At 39.1% G+C, this 25,108-nt stretch overlaps 1 protein-coding gene across 1 annotated transcript in view; it reads left to right on the top strand.

Moving 5' to 3' along the window:
- Positions 1-6,058: 6,058 nt before the first annotated feature.
- The window catches only part of ABCA4 (ATP binding cassette subfamily A member 4), a 74,370-nt gene continuing 55,320 nt past the window's right edge, over positions 6,059-25,108 (top strand). The window contains exons 1-8 of the mRNA XM_087730938.1: positions 6,059-6,124; positions 9,939-10,032; positions 10,383-10,524; positions 12,430-12,569; positions 15,305-15,432; positions 19,792-19,989; positions 24,231-24,320; positions 24,705-24,945. Of these exons, the coding sequence (XP_087587064.1) occupies positions 6,059-6,124; positions 9,939-10,032; positions 10,383-10,524; positions 12,430-12,569; positions 15,305-15,432; positions 19,792-19,989; positions 24,231-24,320; positions 24,705-24,945 (1,099 nt within the window). The remainder of the gene's footprint in view (positions 6,125-9,938; positions 10,033-10,382; positions 10,525-12,429; positions 12,570-15,304; positions 15,433-19,791; positions 19,990-24,230; positions 24,321-24,704; positions 24,946-25,108) is intronic.

The following is a 25,108-nucleotide window of genomic DNA, read 5'->3' as shown; positions in this document are numbered from 1 at the left end:
TTGAAAATCTCTCTGAATGCATCTCTGGAGGTCTGAGTCTGAACACACACAAGCTCATGTTGTACTTAGCTTCATGTATTCCTGTGTGAGCTTGCAGCTTGCTGACATTTTAGAAGTTCTAGAAAATATGAAATCGAAGATCAGATGAGAAGAATGAAATTTTTTTCTCCTGTAGTAGTGTTGTGAAACAGTTACTTTTTGTGTCTTGCTGTCTCCGTTCTTAGAGAGTGATGGTCCATGAAGAAACGTACTGAAATACCTATATTCTTGCACACGCAGATGTTACAAGAACAAACTTCCCAGGCCTTTTGCAAGGGAAGTATAGCAACAGCAAGGATATTAATTTTGTCAGAATAATTTGTGAAAATGAATGGAGTGAAAAAAAAAAATCATCTTCTCTAGTTACTGCAGTTCTGATTTGTCTAGAAAGCCTAGAAGAAATTCCCAGTCTCTAAAACACTCTCCAGTAGAAAAAAAGAATTGTGCTACCTTCATGAAACAAGTGGAACTTAGAGAAAGTATTGAAAATCCCATGAACTAAGTTTTGAAGTAGTGGGAAAGACTTCTGCCTTCTCTAAGGCCATATCAGCAGACATACAGTTGAAAGAATCTGCTAATAGTTACCAAGGGTGATACTTGTTTGTCATGATAATATTAAAGAATTTGAGAATTAATGAATACGTTGCACTGTTCTTCACCTGATGATAATGAGGAAGGCCGTGATATGTCAGTACCCCCGGAGCTCAGGCTCCTCAGAAAAAGCAGGAACATACTGTAAGTAATGATTAAATTCAGAAGACAATGGCTTAAAGAAATACTCAGTTGAGAGAAATTCTTGATAGCTTTTGATAATAAGGTGTAATTGATATAGTATAAGCAGGGTAAGAGGACCCTTTGCTAACTGCTGTTGACAGTCTGGAGGCCAGGAATGTTCTACTGAACCTCCAGGATGAAGTCAGGGAAGAGCTATTATTTGTCGTTGGCAGCCAGTCAAAATATGAAACCTTACTCTACATGATGCTAATTTGCTTACCTGGTTTCTAGGCCTCACTGTTACCTCATGTAAAGTAAAAGATAGCAATATCTGATTCACTGCATGACTGTCTTCAGCCTCCTGCACTATCAGCTGAGAAATAAATGGTTAACTTCATTCCTAACCCAGACACCTTTTTGTGGTTCCAGCTGTAACACTAGAATATGTGCTGTCTAGCAAGAAGTTCTAGGTGATAAAAGCTGTCACCATATTGCCCTGCTGAAGTGCAAAAGCCAGAAAAATAGTGACGAAAAGGCCTTTTTTTATTACTTCATTGTTTAAAGATATTTTTAACCCTTGTTTTTTTTCTTCTGATGTTGTCCTGGAAGTTGTAAAATAGGATTGAACTTGGAGAAATTGGATTTTTTTAAAAAGTAGAGGTTAAATTAATTTATTTCTACTGATTTAAAATCAGTATTTAGGTTTATTGTACTGTGTATTAAAACTAGCAGTAATTACTGATGTAATCAATTACTTATTTCACTTTCTTGTCTTCTGTCAACAATATGTGTTTTCTTTCTGAATGTATTCAGTAAATCATTCTTCCGTGTTATAGTATGAACTGCTAGGAAAAAAAAAAAAGAGATAAAAAAGTAAAAAATAAGTGCTATTTTTTTATTTTCTTGAGTTGGGGCTTTGTAAGAGTCTTCCCATGCTTCAATAGTATGCCGGTGATAGAACCAAGTTATTTTTGTTGGCGCTTACAGTCAGCCCCCTGGAAAGGAAGTCAGTTCCTGCAAAAGGAAAATTAACAAAACACAGATTTTCATATGCCATGGATATAAGTCACATCCCTCAAGCATGTTGTCTTCAGGCAACAAGCAGATGCCATTCTAAATAGCAACAGTCATAATTTGCATTAGCTGCCTAATGAAAAACTGAATGAACAGTTCATAAGTGTGTGGGGCTTTCTCTGGATTTAGGAGGGGGTTAATATCTATGTTAATAAACTTTGCTTTTTTGGAAACTGAATTTCTTCTAGTGCCTGTGCTGTTTCTAATTGCAGCTGTCTCGAGCCACCACTGCGTTTGTGAGCAAGGTGCTGCCTTTAAAGAATGAAGATAGATCTCCACCATGACTAATCACTCCAGAAGTTCATGTACCTCCTGAGCCCAAGTGGAGTTCTCAACACATTATTGCTAGGTACTATTTTTATCATGGTCCTACTCCATTATTTTATTATAGTGTTTTGCTCTACTTAAGTTAGTAGAGCTTGAATCTTAACCACACAATTCTATGGTAGTCTGTCTGAGTAATGCCCAGATAGGAAAGGATATTTCAGGACTGAAAATGAATTATTTATTCTGTGCTGCTACAGAGTCTGAGGCTTATCTGTCCAGTGTCTTCTCATTGCATTAGTTATTTTTTTCCTACACTTTTGTATCATGTTCACCTGTCTAGTTCAGTTTTCTAAGCAGTATAAGGTTAATACACTTTAACACTCACATCTGTGAAGTTGTTCCATTTAGGAAAGCAAGGTTCTTTCCCTTTAGCTCCTAGTGAAGTTTTTATAAACAAAGCAGTCTGGGGAAAGATAAATGTATTCTTGCTCATCTTAAAATTAGACATGATTCTAAAGTGTGCCTGACGAGCAAAATAGAATCTTTCTTTAAGTTTTATATGTTGATTGCACTTCATGTATTAATGCCATAACTTAAATAGTTTGGTTTAGGCCAAAAGGAAGAGTACTCTTAAATTCTGACTCATTTAGCCTTGGTAGTAGTTGCTTTCTTAAGGATGAATTCCTTTGGCACTTTGTGCATATTAATTAGGTTGTCTGTCATTGAGTTACTCCTCTTAGAAGGAATATCTCTCCCCATCACTATCAACCAATGTAACTAGCAAGATTTAACGTAAAAAAACTTACAGGTTAAATAGCAAGCACAATCTGGATAACCTTACTTACTGCCCTTTTTTTCCCCAAGGTTATTGGTTTTGGCTTCTTTACTAGTTATATTTTTAGTCTCAGAAAAATAGCTAGATTTTCCAGAGCAAATGCTAACAGCCATTTTATCTGGCAATCCTAGTCCCATTTATGGCCTTGCACTACAAATTTTCTTGCTAATAGTAGTGAAAGTTACAGGGTGGTGCAGTTATGTCATACATAGCGAGAGATTTAGCAACATGAGCTATAAGACTCTGTACTACTAGGGAATCCCTCACTGAGATAGAAACTCTTAATGATGGATGGCTCAGTAGAGAGTCAGGAGGAAGAGGAGAGTCCAGGCCACTGGCAGACTACAGATTTTATGGCCTTGACATGAAGGCTTGAATTTCCTTTCACAGCTGTTGCAGAAAGATTGCAGTCTCCATCTGGAGTTTAGAGGAAGGCGAGAGGAGCTGGAACAAAACTGGCTCTTCCTCATTTGTTCAGCTATAGGATTCATTCTTCAGAATAGCTGCAGGTTGGAGAGCCCTGGGTTATGCAAGAGTGTCAGAAAGCCGTCTGACTGCCCATAGTTGGTAACTCTGTGAAGAGGACCTTGCTGGAAACGCCTCAGGAGTGGCAGGCATGCCACGCTAATGGCAGCTGCAAGTTGGTGACTGCTGGGAGCTGCCTGCAACCAAATATAGGATAGCTTTCCAAGTGAGAATATTCTTATGAGCCATCAGCCTGTTTACATGCAGAACCTGCTGCCACTAGTGAAACTGCAAAACTATTGTCTTGATGACACTCAGCTGGTTTTATTCCTGGGTTCTAAACCCTTCCAACAGCTAATTGCTCAGAAGTTCCCTGGATCAGGTAAATGTCTGAATAAGAACTACATGTGCTTCTTTTCAATTACTTAGTAAAGGAGAAAAAAATTTGAATGTTAGTGTCTAAATTTAGTCTTTTCTGTCTCCTGAGTACACTCAGCAATCAAATAATCAATCTAGATTGGTTTCCTAGTGTCAGCTCTGTGAAAAAGAAATGTCTGTGTTCTGACACTTAGGCTTGCAAAATTGGCCTCTGTTACTGCATGGCTGGATGCCTTTTTGTACAAGTACAAGTGTACAAAGTGTGTACAAGTGTGACAAACTCTGGAAGGACTAGCATTTAGCGAATTTGATACGGAATTTCTTATTCTCCTGTATTCGGTTCTTTGGTCTCAATGTCAAGTCTTCAATAATGTTTCTTCCCGTAATGGATTGAAATAGGCTTCAGATCCCATCAGTGTGAAGCTAGATCTCCCAAAAAAAACCTGGTCCTCTTCTGCATTTCATGATGTGTGTTTAGGATGCCAGTATTGTCTATACTGTTAAGACCCTTTTTCAACTTATGGTGTTGGGCAAAGTCACCAAGCTGTGGGTTAATTTTATTCCTTTTAGTTTTTATCTACTCAAAGTGAGAAGCTGTTACACCCCAAAAGTGTATATCTTCAAACCATCAAGTGTTAATCCATTTACTCTTTACAACAGCAGTAGCTTTTTATAGCTAGTCTCACTTCTTGTGGTGCTCTGTAACTTAAGCAATTAGAGTTGATGGAGTGACGTTAAAAATTGCATGAAACTGTTGGCCTACAAAATATGGAAAATGCTCCAGGTTTTCACATCCTTGGTTTTGCATGGGTATTCTTTCTGCAGAATGATTTTGTTATTTGATCACCAATAAGCAGCACAGCCAATTCTAGCTAAATTTGGCCTTAAATATCCTGCTCCAATCTCTTCCATGCCCGGCATGTCAGAAGAGATCTGCACGTTCTTTAGGATCCCTTTCCAGCAGGGTTAGTCAGTGCTGGCCACCTCCTCCCTGGCTGAGGTCTAAATTCCTTTTCAGTTCATAAAATGTGGACCTGAGATGTTTTTCTGAAACAGTCAATTATTACTGATTTTTGTCTAATGCTTTTAGCTAATGCTTTGTTGACACATTAGACCAAAATATTCCAATGTGTTTTCCAAACCTTGTCGCTTAAAATTAGACAAAATCTCCTCCACTTAATAGATTTTCCACAAACAAAATGCTAGAAGAATAGTGGCAGGAGAGATTCAACAAATCATCTAATCCATGAGCAGTTTTACCTGTGTAAGTCTTGATAGCGGTTTGAGTAATCTCCAGCAATGGAGGCCCCGCAGCCCTCTCATGCAATCAGTTCTATTGCTTCGCTATTCTTATCATTAGAAAGTGCTTTCCAATATCTAACTTTCATATCCTTTTCCATGTTCTCCCAGTTACTAACCATTCATGAAGAAACTACTCTTCAATCATTTAAATCCCATAAGGCAGCTATAAAGTAGGAAGTTGATACAGGTAGCAAATTCAAATTGTTTGTTTGTTTTTTTTTAACAGGTCTTCTTATCTGGTATTTAGATTTATATATCAAATTCTCTTTTTCCTTTTGAAAGTAAAAATTCATGGTGATTAAACTGAGTCACAAACCTAGAAAAGAGAGCATACAATGGTTTAAATTCTGTGGTATCCCTACTAAAATGTAGTGGGAGTTGCTGAATTTAAAAGCATTAAAATATGAGATCCCATATTTTTTAATAAAATGGCAACAAAATGGATTTGCCTTTACAAAATCAGTTCCAGGCTGTGTTAATCAATATACATTTATAGTGTCTGAATGGAAAACCTAATTCTGTCTTTATCATAATAACTAAACAGTTTTATATAAATTAATGTCCAGTTGCAAATCCATCTTTTCTTGGAAAAAATAGTTTGAAAGCACAGATTTAATCTCTTAAATGATGCAACAATTAACTGCTTTCATTACTTGCAAGTCCAAGTTAATAGCTAGATTCAATGTTAATGACTTTTTTCATTCAGAAGAGTTGCTTTTCCTCTCTGTTGCTTCTTGGTGCTGATAAATGTGTCACAGGAAACAGCCTCCAAACAAAGGAAAACCATGATTTTTCATGTATGATAGTGTATCAAGTGCAAAATTAAATGGTGCAGACAATGAAAGGAACCAATCTTTATGATAACATAATCTTAAAATAAGAACAGAAAGCTGTTATTTTGCTCTGAGGTCTGTTTCAGCTGTCAGCTGAGAAATGGCAATGCATCCTTTGCCACAGGTTAACTGGAAGTGTTGATGCAGAAGAATGAGCTACTTTAGGCAAGTCAGACTTCTACTCTGGAAGAACTGGATCCTCCGGAAAAGACAAAAGGTAAAATATTAGTCTTTGGATTTCAGCTTTGGACCATGCACTCCACTGGATGAAGTGACTGGTACATTTATCAGCATGTAAAAATCACGAATTCCTCAAAGAACCAGATGTGATCTTTGTCTGGGCCTGTTGTCTGGGATCTTGTCTGGTTCAGTTTGCAGAGCTGCTCTTTACAGACTAAACATAGAATACTTGTATTGGGGTTTTCTTTGACAGATAGTATTGTGTACCAGGAAAAGGGTTGTGGGTAGTAATATTTTCTTATTTTCACAGAAGAAGATCTGCTGTTAGAAAACATTGTGGGCACCATTCAGCTCAGGGAGGTTTGATTCCTGATTTTAGATTTGTTCCTCACACCCAGCTGCTCTTAGATGTGAATCCAGTTAGGGCCCTAAAGTTCTTATCTTTTTTAATATGGCTGAATGACATAAGTAAAGTGAAAATCAGAGAAGTATTTTAAATCCTTCCAAATCCTCTTAGATCTTATGACACTTTGTCTTAGAACAAATTTATCTATTACTTTCCACCTTATTTCAACATTGCTGGGTTTTTTTTCTTTTTTTCTTTAAGCCAAATTTTCTTAGAGTCAAACAAAACCTCAAACTATGGTCTTGGTCATCTGATGTACTGCAACTACTTCTGTCCAGCCAAGGAAGTCCTTTTGAGGTCCTATAGAGATAGACTCCCTGTTTCAAACTAAAAATAATTTTAAAAGTACAATAGGGCATCTGTGAGGCTGTAACAGTCATGCAAACAATTTTGCCATAATAACAGATCAGCAGGGTCAAACTGAGCCACGGGGTGAGTTGAAATGCTTACCTATGCTGACCTGATTTTAGTCATTAGGAATGACTCAGAGGCTGAAATTTCCAAGATCAAAGGATTTTCTGATTTTCTTCATAGACAAATTGAATGTGCTTTCTTTCATAGCTTCCCAGCAGACTTTCTCCCACATTTTACATTGCCATCAAGAACTGATGCATGTAATATTGCTGACTCATGATTTAATATAGTATGAAAGTCACCAATCCATACTTGAACTAAATTACACCAAATATAAGGACCTCTTTTTGAAGCTGGACTTCAGTTACTGATTATCAAGGAGCTGTAGTAGTTTGGTTCTCAAGTTCAGAAAAAAAAAACAAACGGAAAATCCACGTCTTTCTGATCTTCAAATGTGTATACTGAAAGAATTGGAAGCCACTGTTTATTAATTTTTAGCAAATGGATCTTTATGTAATTCTTCAATATTTTTCAGTGCAGAAAATACTGTCTTATTTGGGCAAAAATGCTCAGATACGTGACCCAAAGTGCCTGTTTGGGTTTCAGGAATTTTCTTTTTTCTTGTTTATTTTTTTCCTATAGAATATTCAAAAATGCTAACTTGCTGTTTCCTGGTGTTGCCAGAGATCCCCTTCTGTGATGATCATTCCTAGCTTGTAAGCATGGTGATTTAATCCACAACAGAGAAATATTTTCTCCACTCTGAAGAGTAAAACATTTTGCAACAGAGTCAGTAAAAATCATTTCCTTTTCTAGGTATATAAATGTACCTGCTTATTTGTCCAGACAGAAATGAGGTAGCCAAAACAAAAATCCATAATGTCAAAAGTGGTTATAAAATGTGTTTCGGGAAAATCAGCCTGGTTTTTCTTAACCATCATGCAGTACTGTAAATGGAGGCACATCCGATCCTCTACTAAAGTTCATCATTTAGTCTAATTCACGAGAGGAAAGACTTCATTACAGAGTTAACAGTTGATCCACAGCCAATTTAAGCTTGTCGCATTTATATGGTCGTGTCACTGTGGTTGGTCCATTACAGCTCTCTCTGGATATTACATTTCTCTGTGCATGTTGCTGGGATTTCTGGCTGTTTACCTTGTGGTTCTGCAGGGTTATGGGCTGCTCTCTGATCCTTCTAGTGAGTTCTGAGACACCTGCGTGTCCTCAGAAAAAGGATCACGGGAAAGAATCAGGGGGCTAACAGCGCTTGGTCTGTCCTTATCGCATGACACATTGTGTACCAGCTTGAAAGAAAGCTTTCCTTGTGCTTTAGCCTTCAATCCCTTCCAAACTAGTTGGCTAAGACAGAAAGGAATTATTGAATTAAAGTCTGAGGATTTTTTATTTCCTGGGAATGAAGTAAGAATCGACATCTGGGCAATAACCCAGATTAACTCTGCAGCAAAAATGACAACCAAGGAGCCTCCCCAGTTCTTGCCGCCCTGAGTTTATGGGTGTATAGTGCTTGTCCCAAATGCCTTATCAGATGGATGGCAAAGGGTGTTAATCAGACCTTGTGGACCCCTGCTGAGAAGAGTCTGTGACACTGTATTCTGAGCTGTGCACAACAGCTGTCAAGGAGAAGAGCTGTACAATGGCGGGTTTCCTCCTCTAATAATTGTGTTACTTGCCGTTGCTGCTGCTAAGATTTTTGTCTGGCTTTAAAAATATCAGGCACGCATAACTTCCTAGGTGGTGGTGGGTGGTTTTTTTTGTTCTATTTTAAAAAAGAAAGCCTTAAGAGAAAAAGTGTGAAATAGGAAACAGTTGCCTGGTATAAAGCTTTTTACCTTTTTGCTGTAAGCATAAGCTGTGCTTAACTAAAGCTATTAGACAAAGTTATAGTGGAAAAAACAGAGCAGCTCCAAAAACCTGTTCTTAATTATGCTGTGGAGTATCTTTTGCCTTGCATGGCTCAGTTTGGAAAAAAAAAATTCACACGTAACCCATCTTGTCTCTGGCTCTGCTGCTGTATGCATTATTGTTACGTATTTGGTGCCTGGTTGGGGAGGTGGCAGCGCAAAGGAAAGAAGGCGGGGGGGGGGGGGGGGGGCGGTTTCCTGTGCATGTGCTACAGCCTTGGTTCTGGACAGAGTTCGTCCTGGCTTTTGTAGGGAGGAGAAAAATGTGCCACGTGGCTGGACACAAAAATCCCATAGCTGGTCCTCTGAGCCCAAAGCCTGTGTCACAGGATCAAAGGGTTGTAGTTTCAAACCTCTGCCAAAACACACAGAGTAGTAAAACAAACTGGAACACAGGAGTGGAGGAAACAGACTGAAAACCAGGCAGGATGTTGCTCTGTGGTAAAGCAGTGCCCTTGATTTTCTGTCATGACTGGGAGCTGGTGACTGTTCTAAGTGTATTGAAAGATCTGGGCAATAAAGTGGCCTTTGATGGGGTCTTCTATGTTATTGAATAAGGTGTTTGATCTTAATGTATACATTTCTACCTGTATTAGAAAATTAATAGTGTTGAAATGAATGATGACAAAAAGAAGCAAAAGTAAAGATCAAAGAATGTAAGCTTATGCTAACGGCTTTTACCTTTGGGTAAGCACAGTGCACTGACAGCTGACTAACGAGCCCAGCATTGTGAAAGTGCGGATTTAAAAAAAAAAAAACAAAAACCACCACACTTTCTCTCTTGCATCTAATCCTTTTTTCCTGTATTGTTATAGAGTCATCCACTTTGTATAAAAACTATTTAGACTTATATCTGGTATATCTGGCAGTTTAGTACTACCTGCCGCCTCTTTTTACCTCAGTCAGAATGCTTAAATGTTTCTTTAGAAGTGGTGGAGAAGCCACTGAGTTAATGGTGGTGCTTCATGGGGCTCTGATGAAATCCTTGCTGTTTCTGGGTGTCCTTTTCAAATGGTGAAGTGGGCAAGGGATAACTATGGGCACATGCTGCTCTGGGCATTGCTGCTGTGAGAAGGGGCCTCAGCCCTGTAGTCACTTAGTGACTCTATACATGGTTCATCTGTAAAATTTATTTTTAATTGATCTCTTTTTTGGTTTTTTTCCAGCTTCGTTTTCTGGTGGAGCTTGTATGGCCTCTGTCATTATTTCTTGCCCTTGTCTGGCTGAGGAAAGCTAATCCACTATATCGCCAACATGAATGTAAGAACATTTAAAGTGTTTTAATGCTCTGACTTGTGCTAGATAATGGCTAGAAGTTCTCAGACAGAGATGCTGGGACCTTTTTGCTGAGTATTGTTCTCCCATGGCAAAAGAACAGAGTTTGCTTCAAGTAGTTTAGTTATTTGTAGCCATATATTGCTCAGAATTTATTTCAGTTGAAAATAGCCATATTGTTTGTGTTGGTGACTTCTTTTTTTCTCAGTAAAAGAGAAACCTATATTTCCATCATGTTTCTTCTGTAGTGAGCCAACCTATCATGCTATTTAGATTCATGCAGGCTGCATTAGAAAGACCCCTAATAATTTATATTTCGTGTTTCCGTACTCTAGGTCACTTCCCAAACAAGGCAATGCCATCTGCAGGAACACTGCCATGGTTACATGGCATCTTCTGTAATATGAATAACCCCTGTTTCCGCAGCCCAACCCATGGAGAGGGCCCAGGTGTTGTGTCCAACTACAACAATTCCATGTAAGCAGAGCTATATCTGTGAGACGGTTGCAGTAATCTAGGCCTGCTAGGCAACTGCTGATGGCCTGTTCTTGGCACCTGTTGGGCATTCATGAGCATGAATGATGCAAGGGGAAAGGATGGAGTATCTTCAGGCTGCTTAGAAAGGTCCCTCGGCGCACTTAGGGGTATTTTAAAGAATTGTTCTGTGGTGTGAATGAAAAGGGAAAGGTGAGCATTTAAGAAGACACTGGGCTGCAAATACTGGAAGACAAAAATTTTCAGTCCTAGCACATCAGTTTCATTCCAACAATGGTCAGCAAAGTTGAAACAGAGCTCATGATGGTAGGTTTGGACCTTTTTGAGAAAGAGTTCAGTTGTACTAGTCTCTAGGGAACACATGTTCACTTAATAAAATCCATCCTTTCTATTGCCTACTGCTTAGTGAATGTCTCAGGACAAATATTTTTTATATAAGAGTATGAAACACCTAAGCTTTCTTTTTCTCATCACTTGAGTTGTCCCTTCTGAATGAGAGCTCTGATGAAGTAGCAGCAAAGATGTGTGCTGCCACTTCTTATGTAGCACTTGTTTTGTCTGTATACTTGTGAGACTTTAATCAGCATAGTAGCCTTCAGATACTAAGCTTATTAATAATATAGGATGGGAGATTTCCAGACTGTTAGTGAAAAAGAGCTGTGGGAATGCTTCACTGCATTGTTTGTTATAGCTGAGTCATGAAAGACAGCAGAGTGGACAAAGACCCTTAGAGTAAAAACCTGTTAGAATAGCTATAAAAAATGCTCCAAACCTCCCTTTGCAAATAGTCCACTTTGGAGCATCCAGTTATTAAAATTCATGAGCTAACAATGTCAAGGCCATTAAAGCTCCAGTCACGTGAAAGTCCGTAGCTTGGAGTTAACTTAGCATTTGACCTTTTGTTCCTAGGGAACAGGATTTAAAATAGTCAGACTTTTTTTGTCGGGTACAGTCAATCACACGGTGAAGCCAGAGGGTTCTGTTTTCTATATGTTCTGGCTTTGCTAGGTTGCTTCTTACAGAGCAAACTGTCCCTTTGTGTATCAGAGTAAATTCAGCACATTACGGAGGAAGCAAATACATTGTGTTTTCTGAAAGAATTTAGTCCTTCCTGTTTGCTGTTTCCTGTAAGCTAAAATAAGTCATGAGGACCGAGATATACCATTCCATGTATGGAAAAACATAACACCATTAAAGAAATGTAATGGCCTCCTCTGCTGCTAATAAGAATTTTTTTGTACTTGTTTATAAACACAGGACCTGATTGCATCCTTGCTTGAACCGTATGTTCTAACCCAGAACCAGTAGGTGAACAGCTGCCTGTGACAGTTTATCGCTCCTGTTTTCCTGCCTTTCCTAGAAGAAGTGTTTTGGAGGGGACCTAAAAGCCACACTTACATTGGAGGGGACTGAGCTGGGAGAGGGAGGAGGATTCTGTGTCTGGGTGATTCCATGTCACTTATCTGGCTGAGCAGGGCTGCATGTGCCCAGATTGCCCCATCCAACTCCTGGAGTTGAGCCTGGGCCAGAACCAGAGCAGTTTAGCACCATAGCTGCGAGGTGAATGCTGTGTGGGGAAGGTCCTGTCTCCCCAGCAAGATCAGCATGGCTAATGAAGAAAGTGTATGAGAGTCCAACGTTCTGCAACACCAGTAGCCCTCTTAAATCTTCTGCGGACTTCCAAATCTAACTGAATCCCACACTACCTGAAACTACTCTGTTGTCACCACAAAACTGAGCTTTGAGTTTCAAGACTGAGGACAAAATAATTTTTTTTCCTCATCCCTAACACAGAGAAAGTCCAACTTCACCTTTTTGTGTGTGAAAGGTACTTAAGAGTCATCAGTCTTAAATTACTGTTTGTTAGTTCACTATTTCTTCTTTCAGCCTTGCAAGGGTATATAAAGATGCTCAGGAGCTCTTACTGGAAGCCCCTGAAATCCATGACCTTGGCAGAATCTGGGAAGAACTGATCATTATGACTCAGTTCATGGAAACAATGAGAACTAATCCTGAAAGAATTGCAGGTAATTGTATTGTCTGTATCCTTTGGGCTATTGAGTTTTTCCTTCTGAGAGCTGACTAGTAGTTACTCTGTGGACTGACAACATTATAATGTATTATTTCACATGTGCTGTTACTCTACTTACTGTTAGAGAGGGTAAGTTAAAACTCATCCAGTGTTGTAACAAACACCTTTCATTTGAGAGAAAGGAGAGAAGCATTCAACTCCATTCTACAACCATCTTCCTTAAATAACAGTAGACAAAACTCAAAACACAAAACTATGGATGTCTCACCACCCAAAGTAAAACACATGGATGAAGAGATTTCCTTAATTATTATTACAATAGAGGCAGAAGCAGTAAGAAAGCATCACTGGAAGATGCAGAGGAATGGAAGCTAGGAATATGCCTGAATGTACACTAGGAGCACAACCCAGAGAAGAGCTTAGAGATACTTTGTTTCAAGTGTTAGCTGAAATAGGTTTGGAACAGTGAAGAAGGAAACACTTTCTTCTTGTTTTCATGATGTGTTTAGAAAGAGAAGGCATTGCACACTTTTTATAAACAGGATTGCAAGTTATGACTCCATTAATTTTTACTTAAAACAACCTGCCAAACTCAAAGCACAATCCTGGGGAAAAATAGGAAATGGACGAATAATATTTTTAAAAATTTAATATTTGGGGTTTAAGTACAGAATTTGAAAAGATACTCCTAAAACTAATGGCACAAAAATGGACTGGCTCTGAGAATTGATCTGTCCCATTCTCAAGTCCTTTGCCACAGGAATAAAATTCTTATTAAAATCAAATAGTCACGCTCCATATATTTTTAATGAGATGTATATAAACCATCTGATGCACATGCTCCACTATCTCATCAGAGGTTTCTAACTAGAAGTAAAAAAGGGACTACCTCATTGTAAAGAAGAATGAGACAATCAAAATGCCCCAGAATGCAAACAACAAGAACTTGAGTATAATCTGAGCTGTGGTTTGTACACAGCTATAGAAAGCAAACCTTCCTATTTAGAGTTGAGGAGAAGCATGACATGCCATGGGTTTGCAACATATTGCTGAGGGACCACACCCCATGGTTTGGGAAGTTGCCTTGGCATCCGGTATCTACTTTACTCAGCAGTTGGAAAATAGAGTACATTCCTCCCCCGCTCCTGTGAAATACAATGTTAATGCTCTCTCAGAATCTGTGGGGGTTCTGAATGTGTTTAAAAAAAAAAAAAAGTTTGGAATCTCCTGTTTCATAAAACAAAGTAACAAAGTCAGTTCTGGAGCTAGACTTTAAGTTCTCTGTGTGTGTAGCTTACTACTATTGCCTGTAAGTAACAATCTTAACAGAATATTGTTATAGCTGCGAAGTTGAGCAATGAAAAATTAACAAATGTCAGAACTAAGATTCCTCCTTCTCCTGATTCCTTAAACTGGATCCACTTCTTGAATCTTCCTTCCTTGTCCCATTCCCCCCTTGCATTGACACATGTGACGTGTTCCTGTAGTGTGCTTTTTCCTCCACAATGCCTGGGTGCCAGGAGAGGCATCGCTGAGAATATGGGGGACAGGCCCCTACAGTTGTTTTCAGTGTTTACTGCTTGAATAAATACATGGAGGAGCAATTGAAGAATTCTGCTCAGCCCCTGCAGCCCTAGGACAGAATATGCTTATTGCAGATGGAATTGTGGAAGTTACTTGTCAAACTCTGATAAGCCTCTACTTAACTCAGCAGCAAATTTGTGCATGTTTATGTGGAGATGTCTAAAGCTACATTCCCCATGTCAGTACGGCACATGCTGCTCCTATCAGTTTTAATTGCCTGTTCTAAAGGCTGGAAGATAGTGCTTTTCAAGCATTCTTTACCTAAGTCTGTTGATGCTATGTGAACTACCTTTAATGAGGCTGTAGTATTCAACGGGCATGAGCAACATTCCCTTTCCAAGTTTTCACTTGGACCATACTGAGGCAGAATTCACTCTGATACTGATTTGTAACAGAGGCAAGTTAAAAAAAACTGGCACTGTTTGACTTTAAGAGCAGCAGTATTTTGAATATTGTTATAGATGGGATTAGGGAAATTTGGTGGCCTCTCATGTATGTTTAGCTTAACAGTGCATACGCTCAAACTTTGTCTGAAAGTTTGCAAGTTTTTAGTTTAATAGTTGGTAATCTAGTTTAATATGACTATTAAACTACAAACAATTTATGCTTCTCCAAGGAAAATTAGTTTTTCTCATGAAAGATTTCCAAGGGGCCATTTTTGCAAAACTGTAAGATTAACTAGCTAAGATTAATCAACAGCAAGCAATAAATTAGTGTAAATGTAAAGTTAGCCAAATGTAAAGTTGGCTAAAGTTATTTACACAAGGCCCAGAAGAAAGAACGCTAACAACAGTAGCACACTTGAATCTGAACATTTAAAATAAAGCATTACCTAAGAAAAAAGGCAGAGACTTTCAAATGCAGTCAGGGATGCTTTCAGTACTTCCATTGCTGAAGTTCTGGTCTGAAACATCTTTCAGAGATAAGACATGCAGAGTCAGAATGCTCAGCATTTTCTGATGATCATTCCCCAACAAAGGATTAAAATGATTTTGAGTTTCAAAAATAGTTTTGGACCCCATTAGTCACTACTAAGTATATGAGCCAAAGCACATACTGTTTGCAGGTTTAAGCCAGGGTATGGATTGTTCTTTAACTTCCTTTGTTTGGGATCTCACTGATCTGTGCACTCCTTTCTTCATCCAGGAAGAGGAATACGAATTCTAGACATTTTGAAAGATGGGGAGACTCTTACTTCCTTCTTGCTGGAAGATGCTGGCCTCCCAGATGTTGTTGTTTTCCAGCTTATTAATGCTCAAGTGCGCCCTGAACAGGTGAGTAGATTATAACAGCTACCAAGCTGTTATCTGTGTGGAATGCCATCTCTTGAGTTGTATATGCGAAGTACCCTCAGTGAGGGCCTTGTGCCCAGAATACCTGCTGCCTTGCCTTGTAGGTTGTTTGTACAACTTCTCCCTTTTTTTTTTTTTGTGGCTCTAGAGGATGAGGTGTTTGTTTTGTCTTTAAAAAACATTTTGAATATACATTAAATATAGATATTTGGTTCGATCCTGTTGTTGCTCCCAAATAACAAGCATCAAGAAATGATACTGCCAAGCAATGCATCCATCCCCATGATTAAAGACTTGGGTCAAAAGCATAAGGCAGCTGTGCATCCTTTTGAGACAGCAGTCCTGATGAATAGCAGCAGAGAACTATTTGAGGTTCTTAATTTAACATTTAAATTCTCTGCCCCAATGTCAGCAGAGTAAGTAATATGGTGGCTTTATGGCATTGTCTTACATGAATAGGTGGGAGTGGAGAAGCAGACCCACTTTCTTAGATTCTGATTGAATAATAGATCTGCCTAGAAAATTCAGAGTGAAAACTACAGGTCAAATTCCTCCTGAAGCAGCTAAGCAGGGGACTGTGTTTGACCAAGTCCAGGCTGTCTTTGCCTCTGTATGTACTGGTGGCTGGGAGCTCTGCGAGGAATGCTGTATTAATGAATGAATGTTGCTGAATCAGAACTCTGGACCAATTTCTACACTGCGTTAGTGTGTGGGTGGAAGCAAGTGAATAATTGAGGCTGAGAGGCACAATTCCTCTTTTTCACTGCCACATAAAACACAAATGCTGGAACTGTGTCTTGCCAAAAAGAGGGAGGGCATTAATGAACTTGCATGCAGTTCCTTTTGTGCACCGCAGGTTCCAACTGGTGTGACTAGTAGCCAGATTACTTATCTGCTCTGTTCTCAATTAGTACCAGGGGAAGCCCTCCCCTCTCCTCACTTTGTCATGAAGCAATACCACAAGACCATACCAAAGCCAGTGTCAATTGATATATCCTACTTATTTTCACACCTCCCTGTAAGCTGAGATGGTGAAAATTTGCTTCCTTGCTACTAGTGACAAGAATATATAGAGATATCCTGCTGGGCTTCTCTTTCCCTTTTCATCCATAACCTCTTCTTCATCAGAGATCTGCTGTGCCAGAACTGTGTGCTGCTGTGTTAGTCTCTATTAGCTCCCCAGTGGCATTCATTCATCTACTGTTAAAGACTCTGCCTGCCAGTGTATGCAGGACTGACATTTTCAACACCGTCACTGAAAGTATGATTGAAAGCTGCTGGAAGATGGTGTCTTTCTGCTGTATTTTCTGTGCTGATGTAGAAAGAGATGTAGTTCTCTTTATGCTGGAAATTAAAGAAATCTGAACATCAGTTAGAGAGGGAGCTGGAGGGGACCTGGTGTTAAATACTGCTTTTGCTGTCCTCCATAAAGTTTTCTTGTTAGCAGTAATCACAGGTATACAAGATCATCGCACAAGAGCTGATTTACAGCTATGAGGAAAGAAAGTGCTGTCAATACTTCCTCCAAGAGCAACTGATGCAGAAAAACTAATCTCATAATTTTCAAAAGACCACAAGAGACTTATTTTCAATAGGAATTGAACACTTGATCTCCTATGGGAGATAAATCGTTTCATTCCTATAGACCTTCTTGATAAGCAAGTTACTCAGGCTGGACTTATGGTTGGTTGAGGTAGAAGTTGCAGAGCCATGACTAGAACCTAGATCTGTGGTCGTCTTAAGCCTCAACCGTGATAGTTCATCTCTAGTTCTTCATGCTGCTCTACTCTCTCTTTGCTTGCATATTGCTGTACACCCTCTCCCCCGACTCTGATGGCACAGAGCTGATCAGCCTGAAAGTAGCTTGTTTGCAAGAGCCTGACTGTTGCCAACAGCTGGCTGCAAATCTAGGTCTGAGCCTCCTGGGAGTGCAGGAAATGACATACAGAGCTGAAAGCTAAACTTGATCAAACAGCCAACTAGCTGAAAAAATAATTTGGACTTCATCTTGCCAGCTTTGGCCAAACAGTGACACATTGATTAAAAAAAAATAAAAAAAGTATTGAAGTTTTCCTCAGAGGGCCTGCTTTTTTGAGTCATTCTAAGATAACGATAAGAGACTGATGTTAAAACACAATAAGAAGTTCAGAAAAGATTGGCAACAGCCCACCCTACTGGAAAAATTGGAAGGGCGGAGGTTTGATGTTTTTCTAATCCCATCTGTTTATGAACATTCTTGAAATGCAGTTACGGTTTGTAAATAACCTCTCTTTTTTGTGTGTGTTTAATCCTTCTCAATGATGTTAATGTCACAGTTTCCTGGTTTCACAAGCCAAAACAAAGTTCCCAGGCTGCCTCCCTGTGCAGTTCAATTTCATTGCAGTTCACACTGGATGATGAGGACCATGCCAGATCAGACGTATATGGTTAAAAAATGCTGTTCTTTTCACGCACATCCACGGGACATAAGTGACTGAGCAAATAAGCAAATTCTTCCTCCAACATCAAGTCAGTTAAATCCAATTCAAATGTTCCAGTTTGAGGGAGGGCAGGGGTGTTTGGTTTTGGAGGTTTTTTGCAAGCCAGGCTGTATCTGTCAGTTACATTTCCTCTTTTGCATTCTGCCTCACTCCACACTGTCCAACTTGTGGTAACAATGCCTGTATATGGGTACAGCTGTAGCGATGATAGTGACAGTAGCTCTCAGATACTTTTACTAGAAATTCACATCCCTTTTTTGTATCATTATTCCAATGCACAATCTCTGCGTAATTCAGGTGCTTTTTTTTTTTTTTTTTTTTTGTATCTGCAGCTCCATAAGCTGAAACTCAGGGCACATGGTAGACAAAACACAATGTGGTACTACACCTCTCTTCCCCTGCCTTTCCTATTCTGGATGCTGACTTTCCACAGCCACACTTGCAGTTTTGTTGGTAGCTTCTGCCATCTGAAGCACTTAATGAATAACTCCTCAAGCTTGAATCCACTCTCGAAAGCAACTGAATTAATTTTTTTCTTATTCCTTTGGGTTTTTAAATATTTCTCTTTACGGGCACCACCAAACAAGTCTCAGCTGCTAACTACAGGAGATTTTGCAGATATAAACTTTTGATAATGTTCAGAATCTCTTAGACGGCCTTGTTAATTTGCTTAGGTAGCAAATAAGTGTGCACTTATGCCTGACCTGGTATTGCTGTGGTGTGTTTGTTTTGATCCAAATGTCTTAACGACTGGAACGCTCAGCAGATTATTTTTCTAAAGGAAGTTATATTCTGTGCAGATTTTGATGATTTCTTTTTCTATGCAGTTGATTAAATTAATTTAGCCTAATGATACTGTGCCAGTGCATAGTTCTTGTTTGTCTGAAAGTCTGTGTTCATCTCAAACACAGTAGGCATTTACAGTCATCACAGTGTTGTGAGCTTTTTTCTTTATCGTTTGTACTGTGAAAGGAGATGGACAGGGCATGTCAACATTAGCTTATGAGCAATTTCCAGTGCTACTTTTTATTATACTGCCATGTATTCTGTCCATTACAAAGCAAGTAGAACTGAATCACAGACTACCATGAGTATTCCATTACAACAATGTAAATCCCAGGTAAATCTACTGATTTCTATGGAGTTATTCTGCATTTACATTGGTTTAACTATAAACTAATCTGCTCCCGGTGGTTGAACACTAAAGATAATTGTTTTTTTCTGTTCCATGTTTATATTAGAAGTGGTAACCCATAGACGGGTGTGGTTTAATTTAAAATGGCTTTGTAAAGCCTGGCTGTATGCCTGTGCACAGTGACAATAAATAATGGCTGTGGGGAAGCATTGGGGTGGAATAGTCATAACTGAAATAAAATACTGAGGGAAATCAAGCTTGAGAATCGGTGGAACTGGCCTTTTTCTCTTAGAACAACTGAGAGCAAAAATATAACTTGTCTAAACACAAAAGGTAGAGTGATGTGGCACAATCGGTCTGTCCTACTGTCAAGCCAGACATAACTATCCCTCCTTAACCACAAGGATGGGTGGCATGGCATCAGGTGTGCTTAGATGACAGAGAGAAAGGGAAGAAGACTCACAAGAACTTTTGCAAAGAAGGGAAGAATCACTAATGAGAAGAGGAAAAACGTGACTGAAGGCAAGGTGATCTAGTATAACATCAAGTGAAGGTAGTTCAAGAGTTGATGCTTCAGCTGACCGCATCCTTCTGCCATTCATGAAAATATTAGCAGGGGCTGATATCAAGGTGATATCAAGGATGTCACTTTTGATAAATCTTTAATTGTTCCTGAGCAGTATGAAGGTTCCACAACAGTAAATGAAACACTGTTTTTGGTTGCAGTTTGCCTATGGTGTCCCTAGCTTGACTCTGAAGGACATTGCTTGCAGTCAGATGCTCCTGGACCGCTTTATTATCTTCAGCAGCCGAAGAGGTCTCCCTTCTGTGCACAAGGCCATGTGTGCCTTGTCCCAGGAAAGCCTACAGAGAGTAGAAGATGCCTTGTATGCAAATGTTGATTTCTTTAAGCTATTTCAGCTGGTAAGTATTAACACAATCATCCTGTCTTATGTTGTTATTTTCTGGCTGATATTTCATTGCTCTTCAAGAATTTTTTTTGTAACACATCACCAATGTTCCAAGTGGTCTTTGTTTATTTACCCCTGCAAATGTAAGGTTATGAATGTGTGATTGTTAACCTACCATCAGCAGAACACTAGACATCTCTGAGTATGCTTTGGGGTGAAACAGATTAAATTCACAGTATAACAGAACTAAAAGATTCAAATGCAATTTTAAATCGGAGTGTGTGTGGAACTCTTATCTGGTCTTTCCAGTCATTGTAGCAAAACAGTGTGTGGCAAGACCTAGAGAGACCTTGCTGAGGGTTCTGAAAATACCCCATACAACCCATCCTGTCTTCGCTCCATCCAGCATGACAGAATTTTATGCTGAAGTCAAAGCCACGATGCCGCTTGAGTTGGGATAACAATATGAGCCTTTTTTTTTTTTTAAAGAAAAAAAAAAAGCTGTACTGGCTTTTGTCATTAATTTCTTAATTTCTGTTCATTTTCATTGCCCTTCTTTGTGCTGTTCCTGTTTCTGCTGTGACCTTCTTGCCATAAATTAACTACAACTGCAACCTTGGTTCAGTATGGAGATATTATGCCATTATATATATATTTGTTATTATTTATATTTTATTATATATTTAAAAGCAATAATATGAATATATATCTATTTATATATAAAAAATGGTTTGATTTTTTTTGTTTTTGCTTTTGCTCTCTGTTCTTTTCCTAATATTTTTCTAATACTCTATTTGTATTCTGCACACTGAGCTGGTGCTTTCAGAGAACTATTCATAAAGACTCCAAGATCTTTCCTCATGACAGCAAACTCAAAGCTCATCACTGTGCATATGTCTTTCATGTTTGTTTTCCCCTTGATCATGACTTTGCATTTTTCAACAATGAATTTAATTTGCTGGTTTTCACCTTGTAACTTAATGTCATGAGACCACCATGTTGGCAGTTTGCTGTATACAGCAGGCAGGATACATGAGCAGCTGCTAAATTTACATTGAAAGTATTGATCAGACCTTTCTGCCACGGCACTGTAACATCATGATTAATTTAACATGGATTTTATTCAGGTTTGAGTTGCTCAGAACTGGGAACAGAGGATGCCAGAAGCTTTAATTGATGCACCAGCCAAATTACTGTTTGATTATTGTAGCATTGACAGTCATTCATTGTGCCCATGTGATTTTGCCAATCCTGATAAGAATCTGTGATCATCTTTTGAAAGCTGCTATTTTCCATTTCTAAAAATATACTTGTATATTTTCATGTATCTGATGCTTGCTGGAAGTAGCAGAGAACTAATGCTACAGTACTTCTAAGATAGGTTTTCAGCATTTAAGGACTTCATGTGAATATGCATACTGCGCTGCCCAACTTTAAAATTAAGCTGCTAAAGTATCATGATTTTGCTGCCATATCAAATAAAAAGGAAAGATGAGATTTGATGAAGCAGTTGTCTGTGTTTAAACAAAAACAGATTCCCATGGGAAATAGGAACATAAACCTGAAACCAAAATCTGAAGTTGTGAAAGACTGGGTGTTCAGATGCAGGCTTACGGCCTGGTCTGTTACTACAAGATCTGTCTGCCGAGACTTCCCTGGAGTATTGGAAGTCTGTGTGTTGGAAGGGTATCCATAGCCTGACATAGCGGGTTTTAATGTGCACCCAGCTGCAGAGAACAAATTATCTTTTCATGATGCCTAGCACAATGAGACGTTGAGTTGGTAGAAGCTTTCTCACACTCCCTTCATTATAGTTGCTAAATAATAATTTTAATATGTTTCTCATTTTTTCGAAGGCAGAAGTATCCCTTTTAAATCAAAATCCATCTTAGTTACTCCTGTTAAAGTAAAAGCTAGACTGTGCATAAGCACTCCTTGCCACAGTTATTTTTACAATGTGCTTCTCCACCACTTTGAAATTAGTGTTCCTTGCTGAATTTGTGATCAACGTATTCAGGTATGTATGTGCATAAACATACACTCATTGTGCTCATGTATACCCTCTAGGGTTTTTGCCAGAAATTAAAGCAACTCACGTTTTTGGTAGCAAAGCACAGACAGAAAAATAAGACCCTTCCTTTACTGTCTGGCTGGCTGAGTCGCAGCAAGGAAAATGAGCCTCTTTCTGGAGTACAGCTGTTCTTGAACCTGCCTGTTTAAGCTTTGTTTGAAGTTCTCTAAACCTTATAAACATATGAAAATAAAATTCTTTAACACCATATTACAATTTTGAGTGGAGATAAGCAGTTCTTCACTAAGCATAGACACATGTTGCTGAAACAGCTGCTTTGATCAGTATCACCACATGCACTTGATATGCAATCAAACTGAGTGTAAATCTAAACTCAGTTACATATGCAGAATGAATGTTCATTGGACTTTTAAAAATTCTACGTTAGTTTTAAAACTTCTACATTAGAAATACCTGTGTATTCAAGACTCGGGTTATTTTCTGCACACTTACACTCTCAGTCACTCTGTACTTCATGGTCTTTGGGCTACAGTTGTGTAGTATAAGCAATCGCATACCAGAATTTGGTTTTGCATAGCTCCTTGTTTGAGTAGGGCTTATTTTAGGATGGGCAGCTGACTGTGGATTCCAGAACTGGGCCTTCTGTTGTTGGAAAGAAACTCTTCGATGTTTATGCTCTTCCTTTTTTTTCTGTAACACCATATTCACTTCCAGTGAATATGGAAAGAGTTGGATAAATATTTTGGGGAAAGCTTTCATCCTTCTCTGTGTTTAGGGTCAATAAACGTTCCCAACTGTATGCTCTGATATTTAGGTCAGATGAAAGTGTAGTTTGTATATAATGTCTGCTGATCCTGTCTTATGTGTGCTTCTAGAGAACATGAACTAGCTGAGTAAAAATTCAGTCATTTTAGGACATTTCTGTTAAGACCTGATTCATACTGAATGCTTCCTGCAAGAAATAATACTTAGGAGCAAACATGTAATCTTGCCCCTGTTTCTCTTTTCTTCTCCTCTAGCTACAAGGAGGAGGTTCTTAATTCCATATTTATCCCGGACTTTTCTCTGGGTTGCTTCAGATTGTTTACAATACCTGTTGCTCACAGTTTCAAAAAGGCCAGGTTAAGGCAAGTGCTCCAAGAATCCTGTGTAATCTTTGCAGAGACTGGTTCCCCTTAGGGGACAAAGGAAAAGTGTATTTTGAAGCATTGTGTGTGTATGCTTCCTGCCTGAACTGCAAGTGACAGATCAGAACATGCTAACATAAGCTTTCTGTAAAAACTCTTGCCTTTGTGATTCCCTGCCAGGTGCCTACACAGTGCAGCTGTCTTCTGCTTTCTTAACCACCTACTGACTGAAAGGAATGGCAGGCAGTCAGCAGGGTGTATAACTACACAGTTTTGGGGAAGTCTTTTTAGGGTCTTATCTCATAAATATTACAGTCTAGCTATCTAAAAGTCCAGCTTTGTATTTTATTGTAATACCAGAATAAATAGATGCCTGAAAAAGCCTCAAGAGTGCTAACTCCAAGTGCACATATGATTCTTCAGACAGCTGACTAAGAAGGTTGCAGTGATGCAAGCAAAGTGGTATGTGATGGCACGCTATGGTGTCACCTGTTTCTTAAGAAGCCAGCGGTAACTAAAGTGTTAACTTCTGCTGGAAAGGCCATTTGGCCAGTCTGCAGGAGCCTGGAGAAGTAACGGTTTCTATCAGATCTGAAAGACAGCGAGGACCAGACTGTCTCAGAAATCATGAAATCTCTCAAGTGTAAAGTACTACCAGTTATTTACCTCCATAGCTAATGGGGGCTTCTGTATCGCAACTTTTGCTAAATTCAGAAGTTACCAGGAGTCCGTACATCTCACTGGAAGAATAGCCTCTGTGAAAAGCAGATTCTCAAACTCCCAGTTCCTGCATTCCTCCTCCATTTTTGCACCTTTTGGCATGGTGGACTTAGATAAGAAGAACAAATCCCAAGCTGTATTTTCAGTGGCCTGTGACTGTTTCAGCCTCATATTAGTAAGAATGCTTACACAGCCTGCTGTGTGAGTGTGTACTGGATTTGTTGCCCCACAAGGTAGGCTTACAAGACTCACTGTTCCAAATAACTCAAGTATTTGAGCTAAAGAGATGCCATTTGGATTTTCTTCTCTCGCTGTAATAGCTGTTGTCATGTAGAAACTATACAAAACTCACCTGTATTTCTGATGTATTCACAGCTTCCTACTGTGTTGGACAGAAACTCACCAGGCGCTGACCTGAAGGCCTGGGGGAGGATGCTGTCTAATGTCTCCCAGGCAGTGCAAAAGGTAAGTGGTCTAATAATAGATGGCATCACTTTTCTGGGTAGCACATAGTCCTCCTTTTCCTTTGTTCTATTTATATTCCAGTTACCTGCTTTATCAAAAAGAAAATAGACTTGTTTGGGAAGAGCTGATTCCTTAGAAATTCATTCTTCTCTCATTACAAAATAAATGTAGACATAAGTATTGGCAATTATGAAGCATATTCTTTTGTTCAGAAAAGACATTAGAGAACAAGAACTGAAAATGGTGCCTGTGATGAGGACAGAGGAGATAAAAGGATGATGTTCTGACTGCATCCAGACTTTACCAGTCTGGGCACAACTGAGACCTCACCAGATACATACCTCCTTTGGGGGCTGCAATTAACAAACTCTTGTCTTACTGCAGCTAGCCAGGAAGCCAAGCATTCAGGACCTTTTGACGGTTCTGCAACCATTTGTACAAGATGGAAGGCCAGAATCCTTAGGCCACTTGGTGAGCTCCCTGTCTGATCTTTTCTGTGGCTACCCAGAAGGAGGTGGATCCAGAGTGCTTTCCTTCAACTGGTATGAAGATAATAACTACAAAGCTTTCCTGGGGATTGACTCAACAAAGAAGAAATCCAGTTATCTTTATGATAATACAACCAGTAAGTTTTTCCACCAAACCATTAGAGAGACTGTAGACAGGTGAACTTAGTTAGAATACCACTGTTGCTTTTATAAAATAACATTTTTAAGCAGTTGATTCAGGAAATTAGAGACAGGTGAAATGGTTTTACTTCATACTTACTTAATAGCTGCAAGCAGAGA

Source organism: Nipponia nippon, unplaced genomic scaffold (genome assembly GCF_047370975.1).
Source record: "Nipponia nippon isolate SJK-2023a ecotype South Korea unplaced genomic scaffold, ASM4737097v1 scaffold_5, whole genome shotgun sequence".
In the NCBI taxonomy this organism is placed as follows: domain Eukaryota; kingdom Metazoa; phylum Chordata; class Aves; order Pelecaniformes; family Threskiornithidae; genus Nipponia; species Nipponia nippon.
This window is presented reverse-complemented; position numbering and strand designations above follow the sequence as displayed.